Genomic DNA, 14717 nt, shown 5'->3' with positions numbered 1-14717 from the left:
TGTGCTCCGCGATGAGAAGCCCATGCACCGCAACGAAGAGTAGCCCCCACTCGCCGCAACTAGAGAAAGCCCGCGCGCAGCAACGAAGACCCAACACAGCCAAAAATAAGTAAATCAAATAAATAAATTAAAGAAAAAAAAAAAGGAGGAGGAGCCCAGAAGCTCTGCCTGAGGGGAGGGCACACTGGGGAGTGGTGCTGGGCAGGGGGATGCTGGGGGCCAGGGCACTTTGACTCGGGGGCTGAGGTGGCCGCGTGGGGAGGGGCTACCGTGGTCCACTGGAGTGGGTGGGGCTGGGAGGTACACGTTGTTTTCTTTGAAAAAAATTTCTTAATTGTGGTAGAAGACACGACATAAAAGTTCCCATCTTGACCACTTCTAAGTGTCCAGGTCAGTAGTGTTCATCTGTTCACATTGTTGGCCACAGGTCTCCAGAACTCTGTCATCTTGCAAACCTGAAAGTCTGTATCCATTACACAAGTCCCCAGTCCCCATCCTCCCAGCTCCTGGCAGCCACCATCCAACTTTCTATTTCTATGCATTTGACAACTTGAGATACCTAGTGAAGTAGAATCACACAGTGTTTGTCTTTTGGGGACTGGCTTATTTCACTGCGCATCATGTCCTCAAGGTTCATCCATGTTGTAGCAGGTGTCAGACCTTCCTTCCTTTTTAAGGCTGAATAATATTCCATCGTATAGCTATATCATGCTTTCTTCATCCATTCATCTGCTGGTGGACGCTTGAGTTGCTTGCACCTCTTGGCGATTGTGAATACTGCTGCTACAAACGTGGGTGACCAATACCTTTTCTAGATCCTGCTTTCAGTTCTCTGGGATACATACCCAGAAGTGGGATTGCTGGATTGCAGGCATGTTTTGAACCCAACCTGGGGCAACTGAAACCTCTTAGCTCCTTATCAGAAGCTACACCTGTGAATGTGCCTTGCCTGTGGGGAGAACAGACCCACCCCTGGCTTCCATACCTGTCCAAGGGAGCAGAGGTCAACTTCAGGTACAGGGCACTGGTCCCACCCCTGCCAGCCCTTTACAGGCACCTTCCACACACACACACACACACACACACACACACACACACACACACACACGATAACACTGGCCCAGCCCAGCCCTCAGTAATTGGAGACACACACAAGGCCCCCACTCTGCTGTCACCCAGCCCCACCCTTTTCCACAGCAGGAGAACCTGCGGCCCAGGCTCCAGGGCCCCTCCTCTCCCGCCACCAGCCCCGTGCCCGCCCCACCTGCCCAGGCCAAGACTGGTGAGACGCTGAGTGGATGGCAGGGCAGCCAGACCACCCCACGTGTCTCTGTGCCTCAGGGCATCAGGAAGGCAAACCCCAGCCCCTGGCCTTGGCTGTGTGCTTCCAGCCGCATCTCCCTCAGCACCCAGAGCCAAACCAGGCCATGCTGACTTTCAGGAACTCCTGAACACATGAGGTGAATGAAGGAGAGATGGTTCTCCCACAGGACTTGGTGACAGAGAGATGGGAGTGGCCCCCATCAGGACCTTGCAGATGTTCCTCAGGCAAAGGGCCTCTGCCCCCTAATCCCCACCCCACCCTGAAGAGCCAGCTGGGGACCATCCTGTGAGGGAAGGACCTGCTTCCTTCAGGACCCCTGTGCACTCAGCCACACCCCGCCACTTCCCTCTGGCAACATGGCTTAAAGTCATAGGTCAGGAGCAGGGGCAGGGGCAGGGGCAGGGTGTGGCCCCCTCGGGCACTGGGAGGGACACAGAGCCTTTTACAGCAGGGACAAAGTCCTCCCCTGATTGAAGCCCTGACAGCCTGTACTGCAGCTGATACCCTGGTGTCCCAGCCTTGCCCGAGAGCCTCGTGCCCAGGGTCCCCGCCTTGCCGCGCTCCGCCATCGCACAGGCATGCAGGGGGCCTGGGTGCTGCTGCTGGGCCTGCAGCTACGGCTGTCCCTCGGCTTCGCCCCAGGTAATGAGGCGCCTCCCAGCCGCCCCCGACACCGGGGGCTCCCCAAGGCTGACCTGAGTCCACTCTCCCCTTGGCCAGTTGAAGAGAAAGACCCAGCCTTCTGGAACCGGCAGGCAGCCCAGGCCCTGGATGTTGCTAAGAAGCTGCAACCCATCCAGACGGCTGCCAAGAATCTCATTCTCTTCCTGGGGGACGGTGAGTGTGCTAGGCCTGTCCGTCCCGCCGCCCTGCAGCCCTGAAACCCTGGGCTGCCGGCAGACACAGGGTGGCCCTGGGGACTCAGGCCTGACACAGGGTGTACCTACAGGGATGGGGGTGCCCACGGTGACAGCCACTCGGATCCTAAAGGGGCAGATGAATGGCAAACTGGGAGCTGAGACGCCCCTGGCCATGGACCGATTCCCGTACCTGGCTCTGTCCAAGGTAAGGGCTGAGTGGCCTCAGGGTGCTCTACACCAGAGGGGTGGGTTTGGGGCTAGGGAGCATGGCAGGAGGGAAGGTCCCAGGAGGGCTGGGGCTGAGGTAGGGCCCGGGTGCAGTGAGCATGGGCCCCAGGGCCTGGGTCAGGATCTGGGTGTACACCCACAAGCAGAGCTGAAAGCATCTCTGCCCCCAGACATACAACGTGGACAGACAGGTGCCAGACAGCGCAGGCACGGCCACCGCCTACCTGTGCGGGGTCAAGGCCAACATGAAGACCATTGGTGTAAGTGCAGCTGCCCGCTACAACGAGTGCAGCACGGTACATGGCAATGAGGTCATGTCTGTGATGAACCGGGCCAAGAAAGCAGGTAGGCTTGGGGCCAGCTTTGCCGGTAGGGACAGGCCCAGAGACCTCAGTGGCCCATCCTGACCTCTGCCACCCCCAGGGAAGTCCGTGGGAGTGGTGACCACTACGAGGGTGCAGCATGCCTCGCCAGCTGGTACCTATGCACACACGGTGAACCGTAACTGGTATTCGGACACGGACATGCCCGCCCAGGCGAAGAAGGAGGGCTGCCAGGACATCGCCACGCAGCTCATCTACAACATGGACATTGACGTGAGACGTGAGGGGCAAGGGGCGGGGCAAGGGGCGGGGCGGGGGGTGGGTCCCACACCCGCCGCAATCCCAGGTCCCCCACGGCCCTGGGGCCTGGCAGGGTCTCCGTGGCTTTGGGGCGTGGGGCGCAGTGTAGAAGTTACAGGGGGGGACAAGCCATTCCCACGGACCTGGCTGGGACGCTAGGGGCTGTCTGAGGACGGAGCAAAGGGCCAGCCCGGCTCTGAACCCACCTGCCCTAATCCCTGGCCCCAGGTGATCCTGGGTGGAGGCCGAAAGTACATGTTTCCTGAGGGGACCCCAGACCCTGAGTACCCAGGCGATGCCAGTCAGAACGGAATCCGGAAGGACAGGAAGAACCTGGTGCAGGAGTGGCAGGCCAAGTACCAGGTGACGGGGGCTCGTGGGTGCAGCGGGTGCAGCAGGGCAGGGGCTGCAGGGTGTCGGGCTATGGGCTGAGGCCTGGTCCTGCCCCTCTCAGGGCACCCAGTACGTGTGGAACCGCACGGCGCTCATTCAGGCATCTAAGGACCCCAGTGTAACACACCTCATGGGTAATGACCCCACCCACCCCACTGTCCTCCCCCGGGATGGGATGGGTGCCATTGGTCCTCCTTGCTCCCTAACTTGCCGGTCACTGCTGGTCCCCTTTCCCACAGGCCTCTTTGAGCCAGCAGACATGAAGTATGAGGCCCAGCGAGACCACACCAAGGACCCATCCCTGCAGGAGATGACAGAGGCAGCCCTGCGTGTGCTGAGCAGGAACCCCCGTGGCTTCTACCTCTTCGTGGAGGGTGAGTGGCAGCCCCTTGATGAGCAGAGGAAGGAAGGGGGCAGTCGGGGCAGATGTGGCGTCTTATACGTGACCTTCGTGCAGGAGGCCGCATTGACCACGGTCACCATGAAGGCGTAGCTTATAGGGCGCTGACCGAGGCGGTCATGTTCGACAATGCCATTGCCGCGGCCAGCCAGCTCACTAGGGAAGCGGACACGCTGATCCTCGTCACCGCCGACCACTCCCATGTCTTCTCTTTTGGCGGCTACACGCTGCGTGGAAGCTCCGTTTTCGGTAAGCCCAGGGAGAGGCGCAGGCGCTTCTTCCGAAGTTACACGGCAGAAATTGCTCTGAGCCAGTTTCCTCATCTGCCAAGTGGGGCAGTAACAGCAACTGCCCTGCACGGCTCTGGTGAGGAGTAAGCCAGTGAACAGGCAAGAAGTGCCCGGGCGCAGCACACAGGAGGCGCACGGAGGGCTGGGGTCAGTGTGGTCACCGGGTCCCCTCCTCCCTGCAGGGCTGGGTTTTGGCAAGGCCACTGACGGCAAGTCCTACACCTCCATCCTCTATGGCAATGGCCCGGGGTACGCGCTTGGCGGAGCCTCAAGGCCCGACGTCAACGACAGCGAAAGCAGTGAGTGCAGAGGGGGCTGCGTTGGGGGCGGGACCCCGGCCGGGAACTCACGGGAGGGGGAGCCCGACCCCCGCCCGCCCTGAACTCCCGCCCTCCGGTCAGGTGACCCCGCGTACCGGCAGCAGGCGGCCGTGCCCCTGGGGAGCGAGACCCACGGCGGCGAGGACGTGGCGGTGTTCGCGCGCGGCCCGCAGGCGCACCTGGTGCACGGCGTGCAGGAGCAGAGCTTCGTGGCGCACGTCATGGCCTTCGCCGCCTGCCTGGAGCCCTACGCCACCGACTGCCACCTGCAGCCCCCCTGCGACGCCGCGCACCGGGCCGCCTGCCCGCCCTCGCTGGCGCTGCTGGTCGGGGCGCTGCTGCCGCTGCTGCTGGCGCCCGGCCCGCGATGACCCGCACCCGCCCCGGGCCTCGGGGGCTCCTGCTCCCGCGCCAAGAGCCCCTAGCCCAGGCCCCACCCGAGCTGCCACCTCGGAGTCCCCACCCCCGCGTCCCCCACCCGGCCCTCCGCCAGACCTTCACCTCCCAGCGATAAGGAGTCTCGGCCCCCCGCCCTTCATGGGCCCGGACCACCCTGGAGGCTGAGGCCCTGATTTTCCTGTGACACCCATAGTCCTCCTCCCTGCCCCCAACCTCGGTGGCCTAAGATTCTGTGCTGTGCCGCCCGGGACCCCAGGAAAGGCGGGGGCTTGGACCACGCACTCTCCGCTCAGCACCCATAGCCCTGCCTGCGGACCAGCAGGCACTCTCCCAGAGCTGCCCCTAGGCCCGCCTAGAGCCCACGCCTCGCCTTTCCTGCAGACCCGAGGACTTAGGGGCCCCTGCGGAGGCGTGGCTTCCTGTCCTCCTGGAACCCACCCTGTAGGCACCTTGCTGGCCAAGGAGGCTGCTGGGACCAGGACAGCCAGGGGGCCCTCGACACAAACTCCTCAGCTGCCCCTCCTGGGAACCCAGCGGTACCATTAGAGAGGAGACGGCGACCCAGAAAGGAGGCTTGTCCCACGTCACTCAGCTACCGTGCTGGTGGCCCCCCCAGTGCCCATTCCAGGCTGGGAGAGCCAAGGAGCAGCGGGGGAGCTGTGGGTTCCAGGAGGGACAAAGCAATTGTCAAATAAACTGTTATACAGTGTGATGCCAGGAGTGATATGTTCTAGGCAGAAAAGTCCTTATCAAGTGGGGGCAGAGTGTGTGTCTGCGTGAGGGGTGCGGGGTGATTTACATCAGGAGTCAGGGAAGGGCTGCCTGAGGAGCTGACAGCTGAACAAGGACCAAAGGAAGTGAGCGCTGGAGCGATGCAGAAGGACAGCGGTGCAGGGCCCCTCAGGCAGCGGCGGCAGGCGCGGGTGAGGCCAGTAGCAGGATCACAGTTGGAGGGAGTGGGGCAGGTAAAGAAGGTAGAAGCTGAGGGACCAGGAAGGATGGGGGCGAGGTGCAGAGGGGGAGGAGTCTGAACTTTATCCAGAGTGTGGGATGTGATTGGAAGGCTTTGAGCAGGGGCATAACAGGACCTGACTCTTAGAAAATATCCTGCTGGGTATAAAAAAAGAAAAAAAAGAAAATATCCTGCTGGCTACTGAGGGGAGAAGAGTCTCTTCTGTTTCTTTTGTTGTTGTTGCGGGTTGTGAGGCAGAGGTGGGAGCTGGGAAACCAGAGAGAAGCGCAGACTCCTAACATTTCTGACCTCTGCCTGAAAACACTCCTGAGCACCCACTCCAGTATAACTACGCTGACTGAGTATCTAACCCACCCCAAAGGGAACATTTCAAAGAATTTTATAAAGGTGAAGACAGCCATATTTTCTGATAAATTTTATAAAATTACAAATTTCTTTGTACATTCACAAAGTTGCAAGAAAGCATTTTGCTCTCACTAGAAATGTTAATATGACAGTATGCTCCTCTATTTACTAAAATTTTGACTTAACACTGTAAAACATCGATTTGAAGGCCAGGCTCTCAGGGCAGTTTACTTCAACTCTGGGTTTTAGTGGCTGTCACAAAGCTATGGAGCTGAATGGCAGAAGGTTGTTTATGTTTCATAGATGGATTCAAAACCCAAGGAGACTCTACATTTTCAAACTACAGGTTTAAAAACAGATTATTCTGGAATTAGTGATTATGGTTGCACAACTTTGGGTATTCGAAAAAACCAATGTATTGTACACTTTAAAAGGGTGAATTTTATGGTATGTAAATTAAACCTAAGTTACAAACAGTTTCTGCTTCCAAGTTCTTAAAAAGTGTGCAGGTATGAGGGGTTTTATCAGTCAATTAGTGTTGGACACAAAGTCATGTGTCCATGGAAACATTCTCAAGCATCAGTTCTAACATATTTATCTTGAAGGGGCAGGTGCAGAGAAAGTGTGTTTATTTTTTTCGAGCTTTTTATTGGGTGCTTAAGACTGATAGCTGTTGATAAAAGAAATTTTCACATATGGAGGTATGGGGAAGTCATTCTGGCTTATACATGAGTTAACTTGAATTTTATGCTTACTAGAACAGCCTGCCTGTGGCCTATCAAACATACATTGTACATCTACTTTAATTATTAAGAAAAGGACACATTGACCAGGCATAAAGAATGTCCAAGTTAAAAATAAAAATTAAATTCCCCCCTTCTTGAGATGCCAGTGTTGGTCCTCCTTCCATGATAAGACTCCCTTCCCAGGTGCCAAGGCCATACTGACTCTCTGTGTATGCGCTGATCTAGTTGTTTTGAAACCTTGAAGGAATGTATCCCTGACTTGTTTGATGTTCTTTGTTCTGACACGATATAAAACTGTGCTGAAATCCATGCTTCTCTGGAACAGTTTCTCAGAGTAATCTGGAGGCTGTCTTCCAGGGTATAGTCCTCAGTTTGGCTCAAATAAAACTCTTTACAATTCCTGTTATGGATTGTTTATTGATTATTTTGGTCAGCATGCTTGTCACCTGGAAAAATATCAGCACATTGGTCTTTAAGAAAGAAAGGAAGTTAGGAAGAAAGAGGGCAGGAGGACTGATGACAGCTCTCTTCAATACCTTGCCATAAACATGGCTCGTTCTGTGGGGTTGATCTGGAATGTTTTCATGGTCACGCCCAATCTCATCACCAAGTATCTATCATAAAGCTTCTCCTCTACTCGGACAATCTTGGTTTTTTAAAGTTAACACCACTGATGGCTCCTACAGCATTTTATGTGCCCTCAAGGTTTCTAGTTCTTCCCTGCCATGGTTGACCATGGATGCGCCAGTGAGTGAGTTTTACAGGTTCTGCTGCCACTGCAGCTTTTATCATCTAATATCCTTTAAAATCAAATCCGTTCGGAGTAGCTGTTCCATCAATGGGTGCACTTACGTTGTTTTCTGCACATGACATTGTTTTTATTAAACAAAGTATGAAATGTTGGAAATATATCTTCCCTGCCATATCTTTCCTTTAGTGGCTCACACAGAAAAAAAAAGTGGTTTGTGTATTTGATTATCGGAATGGAATCCAGCAAATACCTTAAGCTGCGACGTGTAGAAACATCTGTACTTTCAGCCAACTAACTGTATAGCAAACCTCCCACACTGGGTAATTTGCTCTAACATTTTTTGTTTCAGTCTAGAGCAGTGTTTTCTCTACATCTTCCAAAGGTATTTGCCGGCAAAGAAATGCCTTTCAGTTTGTCGACAGATCATTTTCTGTTCATCGTTTCTGCCATTGTTACTGCAGCAGAAAGAATAAATGTTTGCCTGGTGGTAAGTGTTTTTGTCTTATGCTGTCATGCAAGAAACTTTAAAAGAGCCTTCCAAATATTCATCATTGCTTAGGGAAATATCAAAAATCACGTCACTTTAAACATCACTGGGGGGTTTGTCTTCATGTTCTGAAAACTTAGTTGCTCACCAGGGGAGTTTCCTGCTGTTATTGACGAAGACCTCAAGGCGCCCAGAGCAAGATTCTCCAGCGATGATGGATGTGAGCGTGCTTCCAACAGTTTGGTTTTGTTTAATGTTTTATATTTGGGGCTGACTTCTTGTCAGGTCTGTACCATGGGTGATGCGGAGCGTGTGTCAGGAGGGAGGAAGTGTCACAGCTGCCACTTCTGTGGTTGCTCACCTGGTGTGGATTATGGGTGTTATTTGTAGTTTCTTTACGGGATTTTTTGGTAAGCCACTTGATTGGGAGGGTTCGTTTGTTAAAAACTAGATCATATAATCTATAAATCTACCTAACTAGACACTCTCAGTTCTACTAGGTCGCAATCCACAGGAAGTGAGCAAATGAGGAGGGGACGCTGTGTCAGCCCCCTGCCTGCAGGGCCCACATTCTCTTCCCCAGGACACCTGAGAACCATGCTGGAGGGTGGGTGCCCGGTCGGAACCGTTGTTGATGAAAAATTCATCGATAGTGATCTAAAGAAGAAATAGAGAATTTTTTCTGAGCCAACTGAGGATTATAACCCGGGAGAGGGTCTTTCAGAAACCTCAGAGGACTGTTCATACACATTTTTGAGATAAAGGATCGTACGTTAAACTCACACACCGGGGTTTTACACAAAGTTGACCTAAGATACATAGTCCAGACAAGCACATACAAAGTGAGCAACAGGTCACCATGACCCCTTACAGGATTGGGAAAGAAATGTAATCTTGTACGGAGTTACATTGCCGGTGTCAGAAAAGATAAAAAACAACACCGATCTTCATGATAGAGCAGGCGTTCGCGCCTTTGAGAGGGCCGGCTTCGTGTATAATGCAGGCGCACGCTGCACGTTAGGCAGGGCCCAATATGGGCAGGGGGTGTGTTATGCTTAAAGTGCCTTCTCCTGCCCCAAAACATAAATTTTATTCCATCAGGATGAAGACAGCAGCACAGAGCTAGACATTAAATAGGAACCGTGCCAACTGCCCAAGGATGTGGCACAGCTGCCAATGAGAAAAAGCCTGGGAGACCCCAGCTCACACTAGGCCCTCTGGAAGGCCCAGCATCCCGTCACCCAACCCCCTGAGACTCCGACGGGAGGTCAGGCATGCTTGAGCCCCGGACAGGACTCTTAGGCCAAACGACTCCCTGTGACCACAGGTGCATCACTCCCTGCAGAGCTCAGACTGGGCCCTGGGGGGCGCCCTAGGTTCAGTCCCAGCCAGACCTGCAGCCCCACCCACCCCCAGCTCCTGGATCCCCTGTGACCCCCTATCCCATGCTGGGCACCAAGCCCAGCATGGCTCTGGTGGCTACACAGGATGCTTCATGATGGGTAAAAACAGGCGCGCTGCCTTGAAGCCTCTCCGGAGGCCTCCCACGGGATGCCAGATGTGCCCTCCTCCTGACCTTGGGGCTGACATTACCATCTGAGGCTGTTACCCACCCCCTGCTTCCAGAAACAGGTCTCCCCACCTGCTCAGCATCTGCATGACAGGCTCTTGTCCCTTCGGGGATGCTCCCCCAGTCCCGCCTCCAGTGGGGGGGGGAGGGGCCAAGAGACCTGCAGGAAGCTGTGAGGTGTTTTAAATTGCACCCTCTGATCTAAGGTGGCCCCAGGGCCTGCTTGCTCCAGCTGAACAGAGCTTTAGGGCTCTTCGCTCCGGACACACACACCAAGCCACAGCCCAGGCTCCCCTGATCTGACCCTGCCGCCAGATATGCCAAGCCTGCACCGACGTGCTTGGCTCTGTGCCTGGGGACCAGCTGTGTGTCTCTGGAGCTGCCCCTCAGGGAGGAAACAGCCGCCCCGCTGTCCCAGATGGTGGGGCCGCCGTCCTCCCTCAATGTGGGGGTGTCCAGGTCCCGTGCCCTGTTCTGGCCCTTTCTTTGCTCACCAGACTTGCAAGTTCCTCATTATCAGCCAGCAGCGCACCCCCTCCTCTCCCAGCCCGGCCTGGGCTCCTCAGGTGAGAGGGAACTAGCTGCCTGCAGACCTCTCCACGCAGACCTCTGTCAGCAGTGCCCACGATGCTTTGGTCTCGCAGAAAGGTAAGAGGGTTTTTTATTATCATTTATGCAAAGCAGACAAGGAGAGATGCACCTTCACAGCACCATGTGACAGCAGCTGGGGGAATCTGAGCTGCCTGAGCCCAGTGAATCAGCCTGAGCCGCTGCCAGAGGCTCCCAGGTCCGGGCGCAGCTGAGGGCGCGGGAGCAGGTGCCGCCTTTTCCCCTCTGTCCCCATGAGCTCATGCTGGACAGCAGCCTGGCTGGCGGGGGCCCTCAAAGGGCTGGAGCTGAGGGATGAACGGTGCGTGCCCTGCAGGGGGCGCCTCCCACCCTGTGCGGTAAAGCAGGCAGGGCAGGGAGGAGGAGGTGGCACCCGCAGGCCTGGATGGGGCGGGCCCTTGTTTAGGACAGCAGACCACAAGGCAGAGGGCGAACTCAGCCAGAGACACGGGGCAAAATGAGGGACACCCCCATACCGGTGGGAGGGACCATGGCCAGTGGAACCTGTGGGACGGCAGCTCAAAGGTGGGCTGTAAACAAGTGAGGGCTGAGAACCCCACCCGGGCCAACAAGGAGCCCCCAAATGAGCCGTAAGGCATGTCCCGTGAACAGCACTGGGGACAAAGGCTAGTGTCGGGCCTGGGGGGAAAACTGTCTGCAGGGTCGGGAGCCTGGGGTCCCCTTTGACCTCACGGGGCAGGGATCCCACCAGGACACCAAGGCTGGAGGCCAGCTCACATGAGGGCTCTGAAGGAAAGGCCAGGCCAGGGTGCAACCAGCTTTCCCCAAAGGCAAGGGGGACTCGGGACGTAGGATCCCAGCGCCTGGCGGTTTGTGAGGCCAGGACGGTGGCCCTGTGGCTGCTGCAGGGGTCAGCTCTCCTGCTCAGCCTCAGGGTCAAGTACACACCGTTGAGGTCCCGCTCAGCAACCCACCGTCCAAATTTGGGATCTCCTCCAGGAAAAGGGAGGCTATAGAGCAAGGACTTCTTTGGGGAGGACGGGCTGAGTTTCATATTGTTCTGAAGCCTTCAATAATCCTATGAAGGAATTATAAATAACGTGCCGGAGGCCTGCATTTTTCTGGAAAATGTTGCCAAGGACTGGCTCACGTGGTCACCTGCTGCGCAGTGACAGATACCTGGCTCCAAAGCAGAAAGTGTCTCAGTTTCTCCAGAGGTCCCCTGGGACCCCTGCAGGCTGGGGTGGTGACAGGTGTCTGTGTCCCCTCGCAAGGGAAGCAGGAAGGGGAAACGCCATTGAAACAAAAATGGACTCTAAGGGGTGGGAGGTGGCAGAATTCACATCCATAAAAAATGACCCCTCCTCTGCAGTCTCTCCTGGGACGTGGGGTGGAGAGGGGAGGCATGACTGCCAAGGTCCCACTCAGTGATGTGCCATCCAGATTCGAGTCCAAGCTCCTACACGGGCTGTGGAGACAGGGGAGGAAGCTGGACTCTCAGGCTCCGCCCGCTGCCCTGTCCTGTCCTGTCTGCTGCAGGGTGGCCCGGAGGGCAGCCTCGGGGGCACAGCGCTCAGCCCCTGGACAGGCCTGGAGCTGGCAGGGGGAGCGGGAAATTGCTCTTTTTACTAAGTCCAGGGAAAGGGGGTTCCTCAAGCCAGTTTAGGGGAGGGGTGAGGTGCCCTGAAGGGGAGACAAGGAGGCAGTGAAAGGGGCCCCCCAGGAAGCAGACCTGCAGTGCTGTCTCTGACTCCACCTGCTCCCTGGGGAGGGAAGGAGTCAGGGTGCTGCCCAGCATGGGGGGTAGGGGCCAGCCCACCCAAGGGGGAAGGAGGAGGAGCCCAAGCCCCCTGAGAACCCACCCCCAGAGGTGTTTGCTCACGGAGGACCCTGGAATTCCCAGCATATCAGGAGTGAGGGCTCAAGTCATTTAAAAATATTGCTTCTAGGGCTCCTCACAAGCTGGGCTCCCCAGGGCTCTGGGCACCTGGGTCAGCACAGAAGCAACCACGCGGGTGGCAGGAACTTGAATCTGGGCTCCACTGAACTGGTTAGAAAGGCTTGGGGGACAGGGCTGCTCGGTGACACCTTGATGGCACTGAGGACTCAGTGTGGGGCTCTCACTGCGGAGGCGGCCGCTGTGCAGTCCTGGGGGGAGAGGGGCTCACACCCGTCCACCACAGGCGGGCCCACCCCTCAGACACACCCCCGGGTCTGCCACTGATGCTCCTGGGGTCCAGAGAGGGTGAGGGGGGAGAACCACTTGCCAAGGTCACCCAGCAGTGACCCCCCAGGCTCAAGGCTCGGGCTCAAAGCCGTGGATGGCAGAACCACGAGGCCCCGTGCACGAGGGCACACAGGCGCAAGCTTAAGTGCAGTTGTAAACCATCCCCGAGCTCCTTTATTTCCCCGCTGTTAAATGCTTAGTTGAAGATTGCTTTCTTTCATCCCAATAAGCTCCGCTCAGAGGATGACTGCTTCGCGGTGAGCCAGCCCCGGGGATGGATGGAGTCAGCCCTGCAACGACCTGCCCTGAGGCTGCTTCTGGAGTCACTGCACAACCGGAAGGGCCTTCACCACTGCACTCATGACCCCTCAGCCAACACAAGGGAAACTGAGTCCACACGGGCAGCTGTGCCGAGCCGGGTCAACTCCTCACCTCAGCACCATCACGGTCAGCGGATCCTCAGCTCGGCTGCAAGTGCAGGGCCTGGTAGACAACGAAATGGCCAGCGTCTATGCTACGTGCTCGGCTTCCTAACAGAACTTGCTGAGAGGGGATGCTGAGTGTAGTCTGGACACCCGGAGCTCCAGAGGACCCGGCAACCAAGACGCGCCCATCAGCGGACACGAGCAGTGTGACCCCGGGCAGGCACGTGACTCCCCTGAGCTCCCTGTCTGTAAAAGCGGCTGCCTCTGTCCTCTGTCCTCTGTCCTCTGTCCTCTGGCCTCTGTCCAGCCTCGCTGCAGTGAGGATGCTCTCAGATTCTGTCTGGAAAAGCATTCTGGGAACCAGTGGGTGACACACATGTCACAACCGTGCCCTGCAGGGCCACCCCGTGGCTCTGGGTTCCTGGGCTGTCTGAACGTTGTGGGCCCTAAGGGCCGGGACTCTGTCCTTGGTATGCCCTTCGCTTGCGCTCCCTCTGACCGGCTGGTCTCCCTCGGTCCTCCCCAAAGATGTGAGGAGCCCTGCAGCCCCGGGTAGCGGTGACATCACCACCATGAGCCCAGCAGGAATCCATCAGGCGGAGGGGTCTCTGGTGGCCTCACGGCCTGTCATCCACAACCCTGCCGGAAGGGTGGGTGGTCCCCAGCTGGGACACACGCTGGGCATCAGGCCCCGGGCCAGCAGCTGAGGCCCCCAGGCTTCCCAGCTTCCAGCTCAGCACTAGCCTCGAGGCCAGGAACCCCATGTCCTATCCCAGGGGCCCACCTTCCCCCACATGCCCGACCCCAGTGGCCCCCTCAGCTGGGCACAGACGGAAGGGGGAGCAACTTGGCCCCAGGGGTACCTGGGCTTTGCTGCACTTCCTGCTGGAGTCTCACACTACAGGTCCCCCAACCCCAAGGCCTCCCCTAGGCTGGCAGGAAGACAGGAGGCATCAGTCTTGGGCGGAGCTGGGCAAAGCAGGGAGCCGGGGCGGGGACCAGAGCGCTGGGCCTGATGATCTCCATTCCAGCCAGGATCCCAGGCCAGAGGCAGGGGGTGATGCACCGCATGCAGAAAGCCCCCGACCAGAAGGTGGGTGGCAGGTCAAGACAGGGAGCTAGACTGTCTTTCTGCCCTCACTGCCCGAAGGACATGGTATGTATGTGCCCAGCCCAGGGGGAAAGAGGCTTCAGGAGGAAACCAAGGAAGAGCCATAAACACAGCACCTCTCAGGAGCCCTGAACACAAGGGCCCTACGTCCCTCCGACAGGCAGCTCTGAGCAGGGCTCTGCGCCCTGGACTGATTAGCGCAGCCTCTACGGTCTTTCCCCGAGGAAGAGCCCCCGCCCCGGGGACCTCGGCCACTCCTGCTCCCGCTGGCTCCCGTGGTGTCCTTCTTCGTTCCTGCCTCTTCTCTGCGGAGCCCCACCCTCCGCTGTGGCCCGATCAGTGTGGCAGGTGCGTTTTCTGTCCCCACTCCCTCAGGTTGGTGCATCCAAGGCTCAGATAACAGGGACTTTTTAAACATCACTCAAGGCTGAGAGGCAGACAGACGTTATCTGAGCATAAAGACAGGGGCTGGACTGGCAAGAGGTTGACCCCTGCAGTGGGAGATGGGGACAGGCCACACGTACCGGGCAGTGCTCAGGGAGTGGCTGATTTCTCCAGGCCACCCCTGAAGTAAGAGAAACAGACCGGAGCAGGTAGGGCCGGCAGCCTCAGCCCTGCAGACGCCTGGGATCCCCCAGTGGGGCTCCTCCCTCCCCCTGCCCTCCCACCCTGGGC

The 14717-nt window shown here is 57.2% G+C and overlaps 1 protein-coding gene across 2 annotated transcripts; it reads left to right on the top strand.

Annotated features, from left to right (window-relative positions):
* Positions 1-309: 309 nt before the first annotated feature.
* ALPI (alkaline phosphatase, intestinal) lies at positions 310-8250 on the top strand. 2 transcript variants are annotated; one of them, XM_082395575.1, is made up of 10 exons: positions 310-2161; positions 2274-2389; positions 2583-2757; positions 2836-3008; positions 3264-3398; positions 3490-3562; positions 3668-3802; positions 3886-4077; positions 4301-4417; positions 4520-8250. In XM_082395575.1, exons 1-10 carry the CDS (start codon positions 1903-1905, stop codon positions 4807-4809), a joined length of 1665 nt encoding a protein of 554 aa, XP_082251701.1. In that variant the 5' UTR covers positions 310-1902; the 3' UTR covers positions 4810-8250. The 2 variants fall into 2 exon arrangements, with proteins under 2 accessions (XP_082251701.1, XP_082251700.1); XM_082395574.1 differs by having other exon boundaries at positions 3490-3802.
* The last annotated feature ends 6467 nt before the right edge of the window (positions 8251-14717 follow it).

The sequence above is a fragment of the Balaenoptera borealis genome (assembly GCF_965194805.1).
Source record: "Balaenoptera borealis genome assembly, chromosome: 6".
Taxonomy (NCBI): Eukaryota; Metazoa; Chordata; class Mammalia; order Artiodactyla; family Balaenopteridae; genus Balaenoptera; species Balaenoptera borealis.
This window is presented reverse-complemented; position numbering and strand designations above follow the sequence as displayed.